We start from the raw sequence: 22,005 nt of genomic DNA, 5'->3' as shown, positions 1-22,005 counted from the left end.
AGATGAGAGAGGCCTGTAATTTTCATCATAGGTACACTTCAACTATGACAGACAAAATTAGAAAAATAATTCCAGAAAATCACATTGTAGGATTTTTAATAAATGTATTTGCAAATTATGGTGGAAAATAAGTATTTGGTCACCTACAAACAAACAAGATTTGTGTCTCTCACAGACCTGTAACTTCTTCTTCAAGAGACTAACTACTTTTTTGCCCCACTGTATATGCTAATCATCGATGAGCGAGTCAAAAGCTGGAGCCAAGAACAAGACAAATGGGTTCCCAGAGTCCCTGAGTCAGACTCTTAATAACCTTCCCATTACAAATGTCCAGGGGCTTTCAACCAAAGCCGCCCCCCCCCCCCACAAAAAAAAGACAGGGCAGAGCTGTGTGAAACAAGGATGTCAGTTTCAAACAATCAACGTTGACTCCAAAACACATTCCTTACCCCGGGATACTTCAACTGTTGACTATCCGGGAGAATGAAGGAAAAGGAGCACTCTGTTGCTGGGTAAATCTGATCGATTCATTGGTGGGAGAAACAATCCCCTTTCGGCACGAATCGCCTTTGTCAGAGCCTTAAGTAGGAAGAATGTGGTAGGCACCTACATACCCTCGCAGGGGAGGGTCCCACTCATGTCAATCAAGCATGTCAGTAATGTCAATACTGTCAGTAGCAACTACACAGGTTATTTAAACAAGCGTGTGATCATCATTTGACTGTTTGAAATATATATATATATATATATGCTAGGCCGGAACAAAAGCCTGCACACCCATCCAAGATTTGATGGATGATCTTGGACTAGGAGATCCCTGACTCAGGCACTCTTATAATAACCATAGAGATGCATTATGTTGTACTTAATTCTATGCTAGTGAACTTCTCATTACAAATGTCCAGGGGGCCTTTTCCTATCCTTTCCGTGTTATGATTGACTCGTATGCTTGGAGCCGCCTACTACTGGACCTTACAATTCACTTAAGCATATTTCAAAATCACAATCACCCACACAACCCCTTTGGCCCTGTTAAGAATGACCAAGAGGCTACTCCATCAATGTCTTTGTAATGAACACGATGGGAGACAGAGAGCTGTTTCCAAGCACAGTGCGCAGCAGGCGTTTATTTGTAAAGGACCACGGGAAGAGGCAGGTAGCTGGGTCCGCGGGCAGGCAGAAGGTTATACACAGGGGGTCCAAAAAGGCAACGGTGCAGGCAGGGAAAAGGCTAGTAACGTCATCTGGGAGATCAGGCAGTAAGTTGATAACAGGAAATACGATGTACAGATAGGGAATAGGCAAAAGCTTTCATACAAGGGAGGATTAAATTACAGGAAAACCAGCGCTCCGACTAGAAGTGTGTCACAAAACAAACAATACCTCACAATGACAGGGTGCAAAGAACTGAACAAAATAGTGTGTGATAATGACGTCCAGGTGTTTGAACAGGTGATCAGAATTCCGGTGATTGGAATCTGGAGAGTGAGCTGCGTTCAGGGGGATCTATGTGTTTGAGAGTGTGAGTTGGAAGCAGACATTACAGTCTTGCCGACCAATATTGACCTCTGGGTCAGTTGCTCTAGGTGGGTTGCCTGCCTTTCCTCTGTTTTCCTCTCTTCTCAGACACAGATCAACTGAAATGTTAGAGCAACGTTCCATCAACATTTTAAAAACCAATATAAACCTCTCCAGAGGAGCTGGTGTGTTGCCTACTTGCCATTCCTCTATTTCCCTCTCTCTGTTAATGCAGATGATAATTGCTTCAAACCAGACGCCATAAAGAGACATGATATAGTTGAAACAAGGATGTCAGTTTCTGTATCCCAAATGGCAGTCCATTCCCTATATAGTACACTACTTTCGACCATGGCCTGTAAGGTTCTGTTCAAAGGAAGCACACTAAGTAGGGGTTAGGGTGCTCTTTGGGATGCAAACCCTGTTCCTCTGGTGCTGAGTGAGCAAACTGTCATCTTAGTCTGTGTTGTGTTGATGTGTGAGCCTCTGAACTGGGCAGTTAGTTTTGCTCCTCTCTCTCCTCGCTCTCCCCGCTGTCCAACTGTCACTGTTTCTCTATCCTCTGTCTCTGTGTGAAATTGGCTGTTTTTTTTTTTACTTTTTCACTCTGGTTTGCTCTCATTCGCTCTCTCGCTCTCGCTCTCTCTCTCTCTCGCTCTCGCTCGTCTCTCTCTCTCTCTCTCTCTCGCTCTCTCTCTCTCTCTCTCTCTCTCTCTCTCTCTCTCTCTGTCTATCTCTGTCACTCCTTTTTTTCTCTATATCTTTTTTTTCTCTGTGTGAAATTGGCAGTTTTTCTCGTTATTTCACTCGTCTCTCTCCCTCCATCCCTCTCTCTGTCTTAATTTTTCTCCTAGCTTAAATTTCCTCTTATCCAATTTTTTCACTGGGTTGGTTGAGGACGCTATCTCAATCAATCAACTTCAAATGTGTTTTCTAAATCCCTTTTTACATCAGCAGTTATCACAAAGTGCTTATAGAGATACCCAGCCTAAAACCCCAAAGAGCAAGCAATGCAGATGTAGAAGCACCGTGGCCAAAGAAGCAACCTAGAGAGGAACCAGGCTCTGAGGGGTGGCCAGTCCTCTTCCATCTTTCTATCTCTTTCTTTCTCTAAACATCCCTCTCTCCCTCTTCTCAAACAAACCCAGTTTGTTTCTTTCTTTTCACTGGGTTGGTTGAGAACTCTCTCATACTGGATCTTTCTTTCTTTCTCTCTCTCATCCCTCTCTCCCTCTCTCCTGTCTTGTTGTTGTGTACAACCCCCCCCAACCCTAGCGGCCCATCTATTAGCTTGTCAGCGAGCACGTGTTATTGACGTTGGGCTGAAGGTGGGTGGCGTTGGGGAGTGAGATATCTCTCCCCCGCTAGAACATCTTGACTTCTCCGCCTGAATTTATGCTGATGACTCCTCCAATAAAAACCAATGGCCTTCTGGGAAGCCGTCTGTCCCGCTCTTGGCTTGAGCTTTCGAGTGTCTGACTCTCTCATCAGCGATTTCTCTCACCCCCCCCCCCAAAAAAATTACATGATTTTTTTCTCCTCTGTGTTTTCTTTCAGGCTTTGAGAATTTTGCTAACACTCTGTCTCTCTCTGTTCTATTTTCCTCCCTCGTTCAAGTGGGGTTTAATGTCACGCCGTGGCGGAAGACAAAATAGCAGATAATTGGCTTTGATGTTTCAGAAGTAATAAAAGACCTGTATAAAAGACCTGCATCAGAAAAATGGGGGGAAAGTGGCATTTTCAGTCGCCATGCTGTCAACTGTCTAATTAAGATTCCCTCTTTTTCTCATTCTCCTGCTCTCCCTTCATACCTCTCTCTTCCTCTCCCTCTCAATCTCGTGTTCGCTTGCTCTCTTTCTCATCTGTGCTCTCCCTTGCCCTCTAACTCTCTCTTACTATGCCTCACTCTCTCTCCCCCTCACTCTTTTCTCCCCCTCTCTCTCAGTGTGCTGCAGCCTGATATGGGGAAAAAGTCCAAGTACAAAACCACAGTGAAGAAGAAAACTCTCAATCCCGAGTTTAATGAGGTCCTTCCACCCGCTCCGAGCACCACAATACACTAATACATAAACCAATATCTGTCATTTTTTTCCAATAAACACATACACATGGCCAAGATGTTCAAATGTTCATAGATGACCAACAGGGTCAGATAATAATAATCACAGTGGTTGTAGAGGGTGCAACAGGTCAGCACCTCAGGAGAAAATGTCAGTTGGCTTTTCATAGCCGATCATTCAGAGTATCTCTACCGCACCTGCTGTCTCTAGAGAGTTGAAAACAGCAGATCTGGGACAAGGTAGCACGTCCGGTGAACAGGTCAGGGTTCCATAGACGCATGCAGAACAGTTGAAACTGGAGCAGCAGCACGACCAGGTGGACTGGGGACAGCAAGGAGTCATCAGGCCAGGTAGTCCTGAGGCATGGTCCTAGGGCTCAGGTCCTCCTCCGAGAGAGAGAGAATTAGAGAAAGTATACTTAAAGTCACACAGGACACTGGATAAGACAGGAGAAATACTCCAGATATAACAGACTGACCCTAGCCCCTCGACACATAAACTATTGTAGCATAAATACTGGAGGCTGAGATAGGAGGGGTCGGAAGACACTGTGGCCCCTTCCGACGATACCAAACAGGCAGGATATAACCACGCTCACATTGCCAAAGCACAGCCCCCACACCACTAAACCGACAACTTCAACCACCAACCTACTATCCTGAGACAAGCCCGAGTATAGGTCAAGGAAGATCTCCCCCACGGCACGAACCCAAGGGGGGGGCACCAACCCAGACAGGAAGATCACGTCAGTGACTCAACCCACTCAAGTGACGCACCATCATCTTTGAAATGCAAGAGAAAGGCCATAATGTTATATTACAGCCCAGGCACAATTTAGATTTTGGCCACAGGATGGCAGCAGTGTATGGCAATGTTTAAGACTGATTCAATGAACTATTGCATTTCTGTTTAAAAGACTGGCGAAATGTGCCTAATTGGTTTGTTAATACATTTTCAAGCTCATAACGGTGCACTCTCCTAAAACAATAGCAAGGTATTATTTCACTGTAATAGATACTGTAAATTGGACAGTGCAGTTAGATTAACAAGAATTTAAGCTTTCTGCAGATATCAGATATTTCTATGTCCTGGGACATTTTCTTGTTACTTATAACCTCATGCTAATCACATTAGCCTTTGCTAGCTAAACCATCCCGTGGTGGGGGGGGGGGCACCGATCCCGTAGAGGATAACTACCTACCCTACCATCAATGTGAATTTAAGTCAATGCATGTTTCACATTCAATGTTAAACATAATCTGAATAACTTTCCGCTAAGTGTGAATACATGAATACCTTCCTCTCTCTCTCAACCTCTATCCCTTACAGGAGTTTGTTTACGAAGTTCCACACGACCAGCTGGCGAAGAAAACCCTGGAGATCTCCGTATGGGACTACGATCTGGGGATGAGTAACGACTTCATAGGTAAGTGAACGGGGGAGTGAGTGAAAGGAGGAGAGGAGGTAGAGAGCTAGAAATATAGCTAAAGAAAATAATGTAATAGAATTTGGGCGTGCGAGGAGGAGAGCAACGCAGGCCACAGTGTGATGAGCAATGACGTCATAGGGAAAAGAGAGGGAGGGAGTGAAGGGAGGAGAAGAAGTAGTGAATGAATGGAAGAACTGAAGAGGGGGATGAAATGAAAACGAGCAGAAAAGAGGAAAAAGACTGTATGTGGAGAAGCAAGAGCATTGGGAAATGAAAACGAGAGCGCCAGAAAGGAGTCCTCAAACCATCGACGGGGTGAAACGACGGATTCACACGGCTTTGTGAGGCACTAAACGGCTCTGACGGGGCCCGGCGTGTACTGTATATCACAGGAGGCAGGCGCTTCGGCGCGGGGGGAGAGTGAGGGAGAACCGGTGGGGAGGCAGCTGGAGGAGAATGTATTGCCTCCCAGGGAGCTGGAAGGGCCTTGAGATCAAAGTGTTTTACTCCCGTCTGGAGGCGCTCTCTCTTTCCGACTGTCTCCCCCGTGCCCTCTCTATCGCTCTCTCCCTCCCTCTCTCTCTCTTTCTCAACTCACACTTTCTATTTATCCCAGGCCTGCTCTCTCTTTCACACGCACACTCAATCTCTCCCTCATGCTCTCTCTCTCTCTCTCTCTCTCTCTCTCTCTCTCTCTCTCTCTCTCTCTCTCTCCCCCTCATGTCATCTCTCTCTCCCTCCATCTCTCTCTCATGCTTTTTCTCTCATGCTTTTCTCTCTCCATTTCTCTTTCTCTCCCTCTCTCTCGAGCTGGGGCCATAATGTTTGTGAGTTATTACCCACGCCAGAAGAGTAGGGGAAACGGCCATCGCTCTGACACACTGGTCTGTTATTAAGACTGTTGACTGTTATCATTGTGGTGTAATGGCCAACATGCACGACGGCGTAGACCTGTTAGCACTGCGGAAAAGGCCTGTGATACCGGGAGAGACAGGAGGAAGGGGGGAAAGAGAAAGGGGGGAGAGACCAAGAGGGGGGAAAAGAGAGCAGAGGATAGAGCAGAGGGAGAAACAAATGAGGTGTCAAATACTCTCTGTAAAGGTCAGGAAGAATGATGGAAGAAGAAGACAAGGGAGAAGGGATGGAAAAATGAAAGAAAGAAAGAAACAGAGTAATCATGGAAGGAAGAGAGATAGGAGGAGAGACGGAGCGAAAGTAGCACCCTGATTTGTGGGAGCAATTGATGTGCGGACTGGACCTCTCGTTTTGCACAAAGACAGAGGTGTCGAGGAGGGAGGAGAAGGGGAGGAATAGAAGAGGAGGACAAGAGAGAGAGGGAGTGGGACGGCCCCCGCCAGGTCCTCCCTCATCCATCTCATCCCATCCGTCAGTGTTTCTCTCTCGCCTTTCTTTCTCACGTCCCACGCCGCGTCACACTGTCACCCTCCGTTTGTCACCCACACCCCTCCGGGCTCAGGGAACACGGTATCGCAATATGTGCATGTGTGTGGAGGGGGGGGGTGTCAGGGAAGGGAAAGGAGAGATGGGATTGGAATGTCATTAGGGGGGTACGTGAGTGGCCTAGAAAAACTCAGCAAACAGGTCATGTGTGTGTGTGTGTGTGTGTGTGTACAACTGTGTGTGTGTGTGTCTGTGTTTGGGGGTGGCAAGAATGAGAAGGGGTCATTAGGAAGGTACGTGGGAAGAGTATGCAAACACACTTGCTCTCTGAAACTTGGGCACTACGAGGGGGCGAGGTGTGTTTGCGCACATACAATTACACATATCCCACTACGCAAACCACTGGTTGAATCAATGTTGTTTCCTCATCATTTCAATGAAATTACATTGAACCAACGTGGAATAGATATTGAATTGACGCCTGTGCCCAGTGAGATGTGTGTGTTTGTATTTTTATACTTGTGAGGACTGTGTGTGTCTGTCTTGATATGTGTCTGTCTGGTTCCAAGGGAGTGTGAGTTACGTAAGGGAACAGTATTAACCTCCCCCACACCTCTCACTGTATCTGAGTTTAATGCCAAGGCTTAGTGGGGCCACAGATGAGCTATTGAGAGTGTTTGAGGTGTTGTGAAAGCCGGCGTCTGCAAAATACTGTGTTTAAAACTTCACACTCCATCAACTATGCAATCACAGCCAGGAAAACCACTATCTGTCGGGTGACCCTCCCAGGGATGACTCTCTTTCTCTCCTCATCTCTCTCTCTCTCCTTTCCTATCTGTCAATTAATCGATATTTATCAATCCCCCCCTTTTCTTAATCTCTCCCCTTTTTCTTGCTGTTCTCTCCCTCCTTGTGTGTCTCCCTGTGTGTCCCTCTGCGGGTCTGTCTGCGTGTGTCTCTCTCTCTCTCCCTTCCACCTTCTACCTCCCTCTCTCACAGGTGGAGTTGAACTGGGCATAAATGCTAAGGGAGTGAGGCTGAAACATTGGTTTGAGTGTCTCAAACACATCGGCAAGAAAGTCGAGTACTGGCACGCCCTCACGCAGCAAGGAGCCCCTCCAGAGCCCCCCCCGCAGTGACTGACACACACACACACTTTATCGCAATTATCAAATGATAATCAATGAATGGTGAAGAAAGAACAAAATAATAAAGTAACAAAGTAATAATAGTGATAAAACATGCAATAATGAGACGGACAATGATGATATAATAATAATAACAATATTAATTATAATACAAATAATAATAGTGGGTAATTATCCCAATTTAGCTTTTTTCTAAGTAAATACATTTGTGAAAATGTCCCACATTGAGATGTTTAACGTGAAAGTGCCAACCAATTTGACCTTAGCCCTCAATATTGTGACGTCACTTGCATTTCAGCCATTCAAATGTACATGAACAGTGCAGAACCTCTTAATTGCACTGCAACTCCAACACTGGAACAGTCTGTGAGCGCCTGTGGGCCCATTGCCCAACAAGGTCTTGTTGCGAACGTTGTAATCGCCAGGTTGTTTCTACCAGGGAGGTAGTTGAAAAAGGTGGGTAAGAGATGATTGGCATCTAGCAACGCTAATGCTAACTGCTCTAACTGTTCTAGGACGTGTGGGCGACTGCATACTTGGTGTGTCTCTGATAGTGGCCGTGGCGAATAAAGTGGGTGGATCGACAGCGACGGGTGTGACATCAGCGCTCTGTTATTGGTTAGACGGTTTTGACTGAGCGGTGTTGTTGTTTTTTTCTCTCCTTTCTTCGTTGCTTGGACTTCAGTTATGAAGCCAGAAGATGAGTCCAAATTGTATTTCACCGCTACAAAGAATTGTATGTTTTCAGTGAATAAAACGGACAACTTTTTTAAAAGTACTGATGATGGGTGTACTGTTGCCTGTATGTGTTGTATCTGTGTGCTTACTGTGACTGTCACCCTGATGTTGGCTACAATAAGTAACTACTTCCCACACCTCTGTGGGACAAAAGTGCTTAGCGAGCGGAAGCGATGTGTTGTTGCCATTCATGCCCTCCCTATTGAGTAGACCGTATCAATGTGACACCGAGATAGTTAGCAATATTTGTTATGTATTGTGTAGCTTGCCATCCTACTTGAAATAAAAATTAATGAGAGGGCAAAAAATGGCCGTGCTAGCTACTGCTGGCGACACAGCTGATACAGCTGCCTAGTGGGAGGCGCCCTCAGGTTGGCAGACACCTCGATACAACAGTAACGGTGCACTAGTCATTCTCACTGGCTTATACACTCCTCGTGCGGCCCAATCAGCCATGCAAAACGATCTTTAGCACCAATAAATCTGCCTAATTAGCTGATTCACTTTCCACTAACCTACTTGTGTTGATCCAACCACTTCTTTTGTGTTCTTGTGTTGATCCAACCACTTCACGTCCACTTTCAGACACACTCCACGTATGCAGTTACCCATGACTCAGTTCTAGCATTACTGTGCCAACAGCGCTAACAATGCTAACAGTACTAACAGCGCTAACAGCGCTAACAGTACTAACAGCGCTAGCAATGCTAACAGTACTAACAGCGCTAACAGTGCTAGTGCTAATTTAACGTAATAGGTGTGAAAACAGTATTCACCAAGGTGCGTTAACAGCATTAGCATGTGTTTACCCTCCTCTGCATCCCTGATTTACTTCACAAAGTACCCAAGTGATGAGGACAAGTTGGATAAGTCACCTGCTATAGATTTTTTATTATGGTGGTTGTCGCTCTGATGAAAACTGGCACACCATAGCGTTAAAGCACAAAAGGTTCCGTCTGACTGTACTGTCACTGTGTACTTGTCCGATGTCTGTATCTCCCCATATCCTCCTGTGTGTATGTGTCTTTGTGTGTGAGTGAGTTGTTGTGTGTGCATACATTTTGCATACAAATGTGTGTGTGTGTGGACGTGCGTTTCAGTGTGCATGCGCGCGTGTGGGTTTGACTGTAAGCGTGTCACGTCCTTCTCCAAATGTCTCCATCTGTGAACCCTGAAGCATGGAGCTGTGAAGAAAGACAGAACAAAAGAGACGAGACTCACTCCTACAGTACGAGACTCACTCCTATGTTTCCTGGATGTCCCCATGGTCTAACAAACTGATGTCCTGTCACATGTGCAACAGTATGGCTGGCAGTCCAGTGAGTCAATTTTCCTTGGTGACAGTCACACAAGATAACCCTCAGTCTGAATTATTCTCTGACCCCTGCTCTGTGCCCTTTGACCTTGGAATTTTAGTTAATTGAAAGCTAGAGAGCACAGAGAGATTTCTGCGGCAGTCTCAAACAAACTATAGCCCCCTACTCTAAAGAGGGGTTATCAGAGGTTATCAAATACCAACTATTGGGTGTGCAGGCTTTTGCTCCAGCTCCAGCCTAATACAGTCTGGACAACAATAAGTGTCATCGGGTGTGTTCATGCTGGCCTGGAATAAAAGCATGAACATCCCAGTAGCTCTCGAGGAGAGTTTCCTTCTAGTTCTCTGCGCCCTTACGGTAAAGATTTGATTTATAAATGACTGGATTTTTTTCAATTTTGGTGAGTCTCTTGTAGACATTCAAATGTTCCATCTTGTAGAAAAAATAAGAAAAAAACTATTTGTGTGAAAAATATGGCAAAAACTCCATTTATAGCCAAAGGAATAGGTTAATTTGACATTTGATCAATGTCTAAGATGGGGAATTCAAGAAGTGTCTAGGTCTAGGAGTGTCTAGGTCTAGGAGTTTAGGTCTAGAAGTGTCTAGTTCTAGTAGTGTCTCGGTCTAGGAGTTTAGGGAACTATGCGAGAGAGACTACCCAGGTTGTTTTTATGAGAGAGCCATGGAGCTTCAAAGACTACCATGGGTTGGTTGGACAACAGAGTTCCCGGGGATGGACAACAGAGACCCCCCCCCCCCTCCCTCCCGCCGCCTTGTGATGGATTTCCCAAGAGGAAAGAGAGATTGGCTGTGATTAATTATACTCAGCATGGCAACAATCCCTCCCAGAGGCTTGACCACTGGACTGGGTGGACAATCATGGACTAAAGTACCTGCAGGATCAAAGGATACCGACACAACGTTTGTGTGTGTGTGTGTGCATGCTTGCAAGTGTGTGTGTGTGTGTTGTGTACATGTCTGTGTGTGTGCGTGTTCATGCATTGAATCTGAACACACTCATGGACACCCCTCTCCCCCACCCTCCCTTGCAACAACAAAAAAACCACTGCCATAACGTAGACAGTGACCTCTCACCATGGATTCCTTTACCAGAGACAGACCTCGAGGGGTTAACCACCCTAAGGACAGAGGCCCAATCCTGTGGCCCCTGGCTACAGTTTGGACACCTTATAGTTCCAACGTTGGTCCACTAAAGCACACTATTACCCTGTTCACACTACTGAGCCAAACACAGCCAAGTCAAGCCAAGCTGTACTGCACTGGCCTGGTAACTCATCTACTGTAGTTGCTTGAATTAAAAAAGGACAATGTGAAAAGAAAATGACCCAGGCCAGCACAGTATGGTTTGGGTCAGCCCGTGTAGTGTGAATTAGACATCTCAGTCAGTCAACAGTCTCCTGGACTTTTTCTTACTTTCTAATCGTTGTCTGGGATCTCTGTGTTCGTAATTCTGTACTTGGACAAAAGTGTGAATGAGGGCATCATGATGGATAGCAACAAACAAAAAACTATTCAACATGGCTCGAGGTCAAATGTGACACGGATCGTGGATCATCAAAGCTAGGGACTGAAGTTCAGCTCGTCTAGGTCTTTTGCGGTCACCAAGAACACACGTTGAGGGACCTTGACAAAGATGGTGGTGGAGTGGAGAGGGCGGAATCTGTTCTTCTCTATGCACACCAATGACGACACAGAAATCCTCTCCACGCGCAGCAACAACAGTGAAGTTGATAATCAATTGATTAACATCTCCGATGTCACTCCGTGATATGTTGTCAAAGATGCATTCATGGGTTTTTTTTGTACGCAATACTGAGTATGTATACAACGGGTGGGTCTAATCCTGAATGCTGATTGGTTAAAACCGCATCCCAGCCGGTGTCTATTCCACAAGTTACTTAGTATGTATGTACTTCCCTCTCCGGGATATTCCTTATCATGTGAAGCCAGGCTTGGACTTGGAGATATTTATTATCTTGTCCAGGTGATCTGATTGGTTTATTTTCACTCAGATTCTCTCTATCTCTTTTACTTGTTGTCGGTCAAGCCAACTCGACTTTGTTCATCATGTGACAAAAACAAACCATATGCATCATCACATTCTAATAAAGAATTGCATGTGTAACGATTGTCATATATATGCACATGTAACTAACATTGTGACTAACATTGATCAATAGCAATTTCTTTATGGTTGACATCATTGACATGGTATCATCAATCAAATCTGTTTGAGCTATCATCGCTGATGTGTACTCGTTGGTTTGTAATTTTTGTTTGTAAAAAAAAAAGAAAAAAAAGAAGGGATAATTCAGGGTAAGATGCTCAATTTGACGCTTTACTCGGTCCGCAGTTGCTTTAAAACCTTTAGCGTCGGGGAATGGGGAGACAGGGCGGAGCGGGAGGACTATTGTTACAGCATCCCTGTGTACTCATTGACGTAATGGCTATCTCTATGTGGAACATACGGTGTGATTGACATCCTGTGGTGAGTTTGTGGAACTACTTTAAAAAAAAAATAAACTGAACCCGTTTCAGTGACCTACTGTGTATGTTGTTGGACAGAAGAGGGATTTAAATAGCACATTCGTCCAAAAAGATGTCCATACCACATGTGGAGAGATGTCAACTTTTATTATTTGATAAGTCATGCATTTTGTGACAACCTATAGCAAGCCCTCCCGAGTATTTATATTAAAACACTTTGACAGTCATTCTACGAAGTTACAATGAACATGTAACTTCATAGAAGGAAGTTGTCCTTTTCTTTTGCAAACATGGCTTTTTTCTATATGCATGCTACCCTCTCTCCCTCTCTCTTCCTCCTTCTCTCACGGCTCGGTCACTCGGCCCACGAACAGTGGGACCTTGGCCTGGTCGCTCCACAGTATCATCAGGAAGGGCCTGAGGGCTGAGAAGGAAGAGAAGGAGCGGGAGAAAGAGAGGGAAGTGGCCGCCCCAGCCTCCACACCTTCCTCCGTCAGGGAGAGGAAGGCCCGGTGGCGGGCTTCCGTCAGGAGCAACTCGTTGTCAGAGTAGAGGCCACACAGGTTGGCGCTGTCGAACAGCTCCGACAAACCTAAGGGAAGAAAGAGGTGTGGGAGTAAGAGGAGGGAGATATGGAGAAGAAGAGCGGAGAAGGGCAGAAGGTAGAGGGAGGTAGAAGAAAGGGAGGGAGAGAAGTGAGAGAGGCAAATCAAGAAACGCCAGAGTTGCTGGTTTAAGTTGACTTAGAACGACCCGGTGAAATCCATTGCTGCTCCTGGATGAAGACATTTTTGTTGTAGCCAAGCAAAAACATCTGGTTCAACTAATCAAGGGCTTGGTGGTTAGTTGAATCAGGTGGCTACAACAAAATGCACAGTCTTATAATTCGAACAGTCAGGCAGCAGGTAAGCTATAAGACAGACAGATAGACACGCATACAGACAGACCTATCTTCCTGAGCAGGGTGTTCATCTCGGTCCGGATGTCCAGTTTGATTTTGGGCAGAGTGACCTCGGTGGCCTGGGGAGACACCTGATTCATCTGCTCCACCATCTGGCTCACTGCCCTGTCCGTCATCTTCCCCTCCACCAATTGCAGGTCTGTGAGCTTGGTAGTGGGCGGGAGCAAGATGAACAAGCTACTTGCACCAGAGAGAGGGAACATCGCCACCTATGGGTGATTGACAAGTTTAGAATGTTACGTAGATTGTGTGTGATTGCTTACAGTGTATCTGTGTATGTAAGTGTGGGTATGTGTAATCAAAATGGTTACCTGTGCCTTCACTGCCGGGACATATTGCACAGCCAATTTGTATTTGGCACTATAGAGGACAGGCACCTTCACAGTATCACCATTCAGTTTCACAAATGGAAACGTTTTGGATTTTGCATCAAATTTCATCTTCCATTGACCTGAAACAGATATTATTATAATCCACATACTCCATATCCACTAAAATAGACTATATCCTATCAGATAGATTGAGCATTGGTGCTTACCAAGAGCTTACTTGGATCACACACATGCACAAACACACACACAGGATACTGACCATTGAAATACACAGCATTGAGGAGTAGCAGTTCGGTGTGGGCGGGAACAGAGTCGACCAGCTCTTTGATTTTATTATTTGTCTGCTTTGCAACCCAACTGTTGATCATTTCCACGTTTACCTCACTGCTATTGGTCAATTTGACTGGATCCGCATCGTAGAACTGCATGGATTGGTTGGTAAAGGACTCACTCAACTTCATATCTGAGGGGGGAGAGAGAGGGAATGTCAGAGATGTGGACAGACAGACAGATGGATGGACGGTCAGACAGACAGACAGACAGTGAGTTAAGGGGGGATGGCGACTCATGATTAAATTGACAATATACGACGAGAATTCAAAATTATATGTGGAGAACAAGCTATAATTATCATGAGTACTAATTGTGCTCTGGTAGTACTGGGGTTGTAATAGATCTGGGAGGCCATCTTCAGTGTGTCCTGAAGTTTCAGCTTCAGTTTCTTCATCTCGGAATGAACACAGAAGAAGTCGTGAGACAGACAGAGAGCCGTCTCCATGTCTCTCCTTGTCTTGCCACGAGCCCCTAATGAGAGAGAGAGAGAGAGAGAGAGAGAGAGAGAGAGAGAGAGAGAGAGAGAGAGGATGAAACAGTATGTATTTTATTTGGCCTTCCATGCATCAATCATTCAGTGAGAGTTGATTTCAAGTGTTGCATTATTTTCAAAAGAACTGAGGTCTAGAGAATGAGTGCAGTTGGACAACCTCTCCCCATGTTCCATTTTAAAGAAACCGCGCCCTCTCTATCTTACCTAGTAACAGGTGGGTTAACACCCCGCTGATGCTGATTGGAGAGAAGAGCAGGTTTTTCATGGGCTGTGATTGGCTGAGGTGGGCATAAAGCTTCATGGAGAACTCATTGAGGGATTCTCCTAGCATGGCCTCCCACGACCTGCTGGTCTCGTCCTGACACGATTCCCAGGGGGTCATGAACCCAACGCAGGAGTAAGGAAGAACGGTGGGCGCAGCTAAAAGAAATGGCAAACGAAGATTCGAATTTCAACAAATCAAAAGCGTGACAGTGTCTTGAACATTGCAGGTGAGAGTCTAACATTTGGGCATTATCGCTATTTGGAACCAATTGATGTTACATTTGCGAATTACACAAATTTATTAACAACTGTGTATATATATGCAAAGGTTTGAGAGTGTAATGGAAGAAGAAGGTTAGCTAAACGTACCTTCCACAATTAGCTCAATTGTATTAAAGTTTCTGCTGTCTCTGCCCTCCTCAGCTGTCTCACAGTAGTACATGCCGGCATCCTCCATTTTGACCTCATTAAGTGTGATTGTCATATCTTTTTCAAGGGGGCCATAAAGCCATTCTAGTCTGTCACCCTCCACCATTTCTCCAGTCTCTGCAGGATTCAACTGCTTCCGTGTGCCGTTCGTCATTCCTTTATCATATCTGAACCAATGGACCGGGTCTTTGCTGGATGGTGGGCGATCACAAGGTAAATTCACAGTGGACCCTTCGATTACTTTGAGAATGTAGCTGCTGGACACTGGAGGGAGAGAGCAAGATGGAAGACAGAAAGACAGCACAACAGTAGAAATCATTTCTGGAGCCAACCTCAAAATGCATGCAATGTTTGCTGACCTGTAGAGTTTGCTAACTGCAACAAAATAATTGCCCCATATTTCACCAGTTTTTAAGAATTACAATCTATGAATACACTGAAGTTCTGGGGCTGTATGTTTAAATCGACTGAATGCCTTATTCATTGTGATGTAAACCCTCTTGTCATGACTTGCCCTTTAAGGTGAGGATCATAGGCGCCAGATTGCCCCCCCTCTCTCTCACCTCTCTCACCTCTCTTCATCAAAACGCCATTATCCAAAAGTGGGGAATGAAACAATATTTCTGTAATCCAAAGAGTTGGAATGGTCCGTGGTATTTAAGGAGCAATTATGTCAGATCAGTTGTGTTTTGGGATCTGATAAAGGACAGTATAACAACCTAACTGTATCTTTGAATGTATATATTTCCCAGTTGTCAGGGTCACACCCAAATGTTGGGAGAACTTATATGATTAAATATGAAACTATTTGTGAGAAGATGTAATGTGATGTTAACCTTGTTTTTCATATGAAGTCCAGTCAGTGACCACACCCACGTGAGCACAGACATTACGACAAAATGAGGGAACGCCCCTTTTTCCCAGAGTGCTTAAATAGGACTCGTGACAAAATGTACATTAGGCCAGCGAGACCGACAGCATGAGCTGAAAGGTACGGAATGGCTAGAAACTCTGAAACGTTCATCAGAGAAGAAGAAAATCTCTACAAGTCCAGACATCACGAGAACCACACAAATGGTTAGACTCTATAGACCAGCTATGTGCCGCGCCAGCTGAATACATTACAAATGGTTCAGAAATCTACAAAACTAAAGACTATACATTCACAGTCTGCAGCTGTATGTGTAAAAACAGTCTAGGGAACTCGACCGAAGACAAGAGACAAAGAACAATTTCCTCTCGCCACCCTGTTCTAAGGAACCGAGCCGCTGGACAAGCTACAACTGCAAAGGACATGGTGACCTCTGGTGGACAACCAGAGACTTTCTGTCAACTGACTCTCCAGAAAATGGACCGGCAATTTCAACAGAGAGACAACAAAGGCATACAATTGTAAATATGTACATTGCAATTATTTTCGAATGAAGGGCCGTTCATGTGCAAAGTATTAGCATTTCCATGAGCGTAGTTATCAGCTGTACGTATGATAGTGAAGTCCTTTGTCTTTTCTCCCGCTCTTTCTTACATGCCCCTCCCTTTTCATTTTGTGTAGCAAGCCGTCATATCGGTTTATTATCCTTGGGACCTTTCATTGCTTTATGTAGTAATCAATGTGTAAGCTATTCTGTTTATGTTTATGTATTTCTGTGTGATTAGTTAGTTAGTTAGTAAATAAATAATTAAGACAATTTGTATATACACTGGGGCAAAAAAGTATTTAGTCAGCCACCAATTGTGCAAGTTCTCCCACTTAAAAACATGAGAGAGGCCTGTAATTTTCATCATAGGTACACTTCAACTATGACAGACAAAATGAGAGAAAAAAATCCAGAAAATCACATTGTAGGATTTTTTATGAATTTATTTGCAAATTATGGTGGAAAATAAATATTTGGTCACCTACGAACAAGCAAGATTTCTGGCTCGCTCAGACCTGTAACTTCTTCTTTAAGAGGCTCCTCTGTCCTCCACTCGTTACCTGTATTAAAAACAACTCCAAACTCCACTATGGCCAAGACCAAAGAGCTACCAGAAACAAAATTATAGACCTGCACCAGGCTGGGAAGACTGAATCTGCAATAGGTAAGCAGCTTGGTTTGAAGAAATCAACTGTGGGAGCAATTATTAGGAAATGGAAGACATACAAGACCACTGATAATCTCCCTCGAATCTGGGGCTCCACGCAAGAACTCACCCCGTGGGGTCAAAATGATCACAAGAACGGTGAGCAAAAATCCCAGAACCACACGGGGGGACCTAGTGAATGACCTGCAGAGAGCTGGGACCAAAGTAACAAATCCTACCATCAGTAACACACTACGCCGCCAGGGACTCAAATCCTGCAGTGCCAGACGTGTCCCCCTGCTTAAGCCAGTACATGTCCAGGCCCGTCTGAAGTTTGCCAGAGAGAACTTTTGGATGATCCAGAAGAAGATTGGGAGAATGTCATATGGTCAGATGAAACCAAAATATAACTTTTTGGTAAAAACTCAACTCGTCGTGTTTGGAGGACAAAGAATGCTGAATTGCATCCAAAGAACACCATATCTACTGTGAATCATGGGGGTGGAAACATCATGCTTTGGGGCTGTTTTTCTGCAAAGGGACCAGGACGACTGATCCGTGTAAAGGAAAGAATGAATGGGGCCATGTATCGTGAGATTTTGAGTGAAAACCTCCTTCCATCAGCAAGGGCATTGAAGATGAAACGTGGCTGGGTCTTTCAGCATGACAATGATCTCAAACACACTGCCCGGGCAACGAAGGAGTGGCTTCGTAAGAAGCATTTCAAGGTCCTGGAGTGGCCTAGCCAGTCTCCAGATCTCAACCCCATAGAAAATCTTTGGAGGGAGTTGAAAGTCCGTGTTGCCCAGCAACAGCCCCAAAACATCACTGCTCTAGAGGAGATCTGCATGGAGGAATGGGCCAAAATACCAGCAACAGTGTGTGAAAACCTTGTGAAGACTTACAGAAAACGTTTGACCTCTGTCATTGCCAACAAAGGGTATATAACAAAGTATTGAGATAAACTTTTGTTATTGACCAAATACTTATTTTCCACCATAATTTGCAAATAAATTCATTAAAAATCCTACAATGTGATTTTCTGGATTTTTTTTCTCTCATTTTGTCTGTCATAGTTGAAGTGTACCTCTGATGAAAATTACAGGCCTCTCTCATCTTTTTAAGTAGGAGAACTTGCACAATTGGTGGCTGACTAAATACTTTTTTGCCCCACTGTAGCTCTGATTCATCATTTATGCTAGGGTTCGTGCAGATATCCAAGGATTTTGCGACATTCAGAATGAGACCTGGTAGAAGGTAACAATTAATGAATGACTGATTGATGACTGAAATGTAAGAGATCTTTATATCTTTGAGAGTTAATTCGGAAAACGGTAAATCGTTAAATAAACTTCTTCCGTGGTGCCCCAAGATTGGTAACGAGTAAATTGTTACAGGATTCATTTAATCATTGTAATAATTAGTTAATCGATTTGATAAAACAATCGTCGTAACATTAATGATAGCCAAGACACGACATTCTGCTAAAGTTGTTGTTCTATTTCTCTTCTCAACATAGACTTGAAGATGAATTACTAATTGTAAAAAGGTAGGCACACTGTACAAATAATGAAAAGTGAACCAGTGATTGAGTTTTAACTTGTAACATGATTTACAAATATGTATATTTTTAAATAAGGTGGAGTGTCTATTTCAAGAAAGGCCTACATCACGTCACAGGCAGTTGTGATGAAAATAGGAGGTGACAGTATGTGTCCTCACCATCAACCTGGACTATGTGCACTTTTTGCCACTCCATATCATTCTGCTTGATCACACATTCATATTCCCCCTCGTTGGCTACACTGACGGGAGAGATTTCCAGATAGAAGCCATCCTTGGAGGCCTTGAGTTGCTTTGAGGATTCTGGGTAGTCGGGAACCAGGGAGTCGTTGTATTTCCAGGTGATCTTAGCCCCAGCAAAGCTTTTTTGGTTTTGGCCAGGGAGACATGGGAAGACCAGGGTGGAGCCAGGTACACTTTGCAGGACCCCAATGGAAGAAGAGAAAAGCTGGATAGAGAGACAGAGATGGAAAACCAAACAAGAAGGTTGAGGCAGTAAGGTACATGAAGTGTCTCTGTGCCACATTAGCATTTGTCCTAAAAACCAGGGTTTGATATTACAAAACAAAATGGGCCCGTTTCCCAGAACCAGATTTACGCCTACACTCCTGGGCCCTTATTCAAAAAGTGTCTTAGAGTAGGAGTGCTGATCTAGCGTCAGGTCTGCCCTGTCCATATTATCATACTCATTATGTTCTAAAAGCTAAAGCCGAACAGCAATCCTACTCTTTGTAAATGCAGGCAACGGACCCGGGACTAAAAAGCATTTTCAACAGAGATTCTCCATTCAGCATGCTTTTCAGTCCAGGAGTGTTCTTAATCTTTCTCCAGGAAACTGGCCCTTTGTGTTTACCTCAAAGACAAGCAGGAGGGAGACACATGATAGGACTGAAATCCCCATCTAGAGAAGATGAAGAAAGATAAGAGGGGGAGAGAAGAGGTAGGAAGGGATGGCGGGACACAGCGGGCAAAGGGGCAGTGGGAATGAAAAAATCAATAGAACAAAAAAACAAGACTAGTTTGGCACATATTCATGTCTCTTTCCTAATCTGATTAGTCATTCACTCATGCTCTATATCTCAGTGGAACAAGCAAAATATTAGACATGGCATTTGCCGTTATAACAACATAGGCAAACAATATCAGCAATATTATATCTAGAGTAACTAACCACGATATCCTTATGACAGTAGGCCTATCATGATTGAGTTATTGGTAGGTCTTTAGAAAGGCATCGAAAAAGTTTACTCACACTGCAGGTCACTTGCAAATATTACAGCATCAGAAATAGTCTGAGTAAGATGATAATATATTTTCTCAACTGGAAAAAAAAGGGTTCACGTCCTACTGCGTGCGTTCAGTATGTGTGTGTCCTTCCCTTCCCTACTCTCACCAAAAATAATGACTTATCTGTTTATTGTTTGATTAGTGGTCTTGTGTGTTTGCACTTTGTACGGGCTGATTTACTGAAAATCACATGGTTATTTGGCAAAAGCTCCCATAATACACTGAACAAAAATAGAAACGCAATATGTAAAGTGTGAAATTCATAGATCATATCAAATCAAATGTTATTTGTCACATGCTCAGAATACAACAGGTGTACAGTGAAATGCTTACTTACAAGCTCTTAACCAACAATGCAGTTTAAAAAAAATACCGTGAAGAAAAGTTAAAATAAGCTGAAATAATATAAAATGAAATGTTCAATACTCAGAGGCTTATTTCTCTCAAATGTTGTGCACAAATTTGTTTACATCCCTGTTAGAGAGCATTTCTCCTTTGCCAAGATAATCCATCTACCTGACAGGTGTGGCATATCTAGAAGCTGATTAAACAGCATAATCATTGCGCAGGTGCACCTTGTGCTGGGAACAATAAACGGATACTCTAGAATGTGCAGTTTTGTCACACAACACAATGCCAAAGATGTCTCAAGTTTTGAGGGAGTGTGCAACTGGCATTCTGACTGCAGGAATTTCCACCAGAGCTGTTAGGGAATTTTATTTTCATTTCTCTACCATAAGCCGCCTTCAATGTCAATTTAGAGAATTTGGCAGTACGTCCAACCGGCCTCACATCCGCAGACCACGTGTATGGCGTTGTGTGGGTGAGCGGTTTGCTGATGTCAACGTTGTGAACATAGTGGTGTTGGTGGGGTTATGGTATGAGCAGGCATAAGCTACGGACAACTAATACAACTGCATGATACGAGATCCTGAGGCCCATTGTCGTGCCATTCATCTGCCGCCATCACCTGATGTTTCAGCATGATAATGCATAGCCCCATGTCGCAAGGATCTGTACACTATTCCTGGAAGCTGAAAATTTAATTTATAGATTAACTAGCTAGTTCTTCCATGGCCTGCATATTCAACAGACATGTCACCCGTTGAGTATGTGTGGGATGCTCTGGATAGACACGTACAACAGTGTGTTCCCGCCAACATCCAGAAACTTCGCACAGCCATTGAAGATGAGTGGAACAACATTCCACAGGCCACAATCAACAGCCTGATCAACTCTATGCAAAGGAGATGCATGAGGCCACACCAGATACTGATCCATGCCCCTACCTTTTTTTAGGGTATCAGTGACAAGCTCTTAACCAACAATGCAGTTTTAAGAAAATACCGGGAAAAAAAGTTAAAGATGCGTAAGAATAACAAATAATTAAAGAGCAGCAGTAAATAACAATAGCGGGGCTATATACAGGGGGTACCAGTACAGAGTCAATGGGCACCGACTTTGAGGTAATTATGTACATGTAGGTAGAGTTATTAAAGTGACTATGCAAAGATAATAACAGAGAGTAGCAGCAGCGTGGGGGGAGGGGCAATGCAAAAGTCTGGTTAGCCATTTGATTAGCTGACTAAGAGTCTTATGGCTTGGGGGTAGAAGCTGTTAAGAAGCTTAATGCACTTGGCGCTCCGTTACCACTTGCCTTGCAGTAGCAGAGGGAACAGTCTGGGGTGGCTGGAGTCTTTGACAATTTTTAGGGCCTTCCTCTGACACCGCCTGGTATAGAGGTCCGAACAGGAAGCTTGACCCCGGTGATGTACTGGGCCGTACGCACTACCCTCTGTAGTGCCTTGCGGTAGGAGGACGAGCAGTTGACATACCAGACAGTGATGCAACCCATCAGGATGTTCTTGATGATGCAGCTGTAGAACCGTTTGAGGATCTGAGATCCCATGCCAAATCTTTTCAGTCTCCTGAGGGGGAATAGGTTTTGTCTTGCCCTCTTCACGACTGTCTTGGTGTGCTCGGACCATGTTAGTTTGTTGGTGATGTGGACGCCAAGGAACTTGAAGCTGTCAACCTGCTCCACTACAGCCCCGTCGATGAGAATGGGGAAGTGCTCGGTCCTCCTTTTCCTGTAGTCCACAATCATCTCCTTTGTCTTGATCACGTTGAGGGAGAGGTTGTTGTCCTTGTACCACACAGT

The 22,005-nt window shown here is 44.4% G+C and overlaps 2 protein-coding genes across 2 annotated transcripts in view; one reads left to right on the top strand and one right to left on the bottom strand.

Moving 5' to 3' along the window:
- Window positions 1-12,351, top strand: part of LOC112234354 (double C2-like domain-containing protein beta) — a 48,315-nt gene extending 35,964 nt beyond the window's left edge. Inside the window, exons 9-11 of the mRNA XM_042329766.1 lie at window positions 3,464-3,545; window positions 4,908-5,004; window positions 7,408-12,351. Of these exons, the coding sequence (XP_042185700.1) occupies window positions 3,464-3,545; window positions 4,908-5,004; window positions 7,408-7,547 (319 nt within the window). The 3' untranslated portion in view covers window positions 7,548-12,351. The remainder of the gene's footprint in view (window positions 1-3,463; window positions 3,546-4,907; window positions 5,005-7,407) is intronic.
- LOC112234436 (plasma protease C1 inhibitor-like) lies at window positions 12,247-19,966 on the bottom strand. The gene is made up of 10 exons (XM_024402561.1): window positions 19,810-19,966; window positions 19,411-19,458; window positions 18,717-19,005; window positions 14,871-15,194; window positions 14,442-14,657; window positions 14,072-14,215; window positions 13,671-13,874; window positions 13,391-13,530; window positions 13,066-13,288; window positions 12,247-12,710 (listed from the first exon to the last, which is right to left on the bottom strand). The coding sequence occupies exons 2-10, from the start codon at window positions 19,456-19,458 to the stop codon at window positions 12,463-12,465; spliced, it is 1,836 nt and encodes a 611-aa protein (XP_024258329.1). The 5' UTR covers window positions 19,810-19,966; the 3' UTR covers window positions 12,247-12,462.
- Window positions 19,967-22,005: the final 2,039 nt, after the last annotated feature.

This window comes from Oncorhynchus tshawytscha, linkage group LG11, assembly GCF_018296145.1.
Source record: "Oncorhynchus tshawytscha isolate Ot180627B linkage group LG11, Otsh_v2.0, whole genome shotgun sequence".
Lineage (NCBI taxonomy): Eukaryota > Metazoa > Chordata > Actinopteri > Salmoniformes > Salmonidae > Oncorhynchus > Oncorhynchus tshawytscha.
The sequence above is the reverse complement of the archived record's forward strand: the minus strand, read 5'-3'. Positions and strand labels throughout refer to the sequence as shown.

Bases quoted from the DNA above. Each gene is read 5' to 3' on its own strand.
- LOC112234436 (XM_024402561.1), bottom strand. From the start codon at position 19,458: ATGGGGATTTCAGTCCTATCATGTGTCTCCCTCCTGCTTGTCTTTGAG. The intron at 19,006-19,410 runs GTAAACACAAAG...CTCTCTATCCAG, and splicing joins CCCTCCTGCTTGTCTTTGAG to CTTTTCTCTTCTTCCATTGG. The intron at 14,658-14,870 runs GTACGTTTAGCT...CATTTCTTTTAG, and splicing joins AATTGAGCTAATTGTGGAAG to CTGCGCCCACCGTTCTTCCT.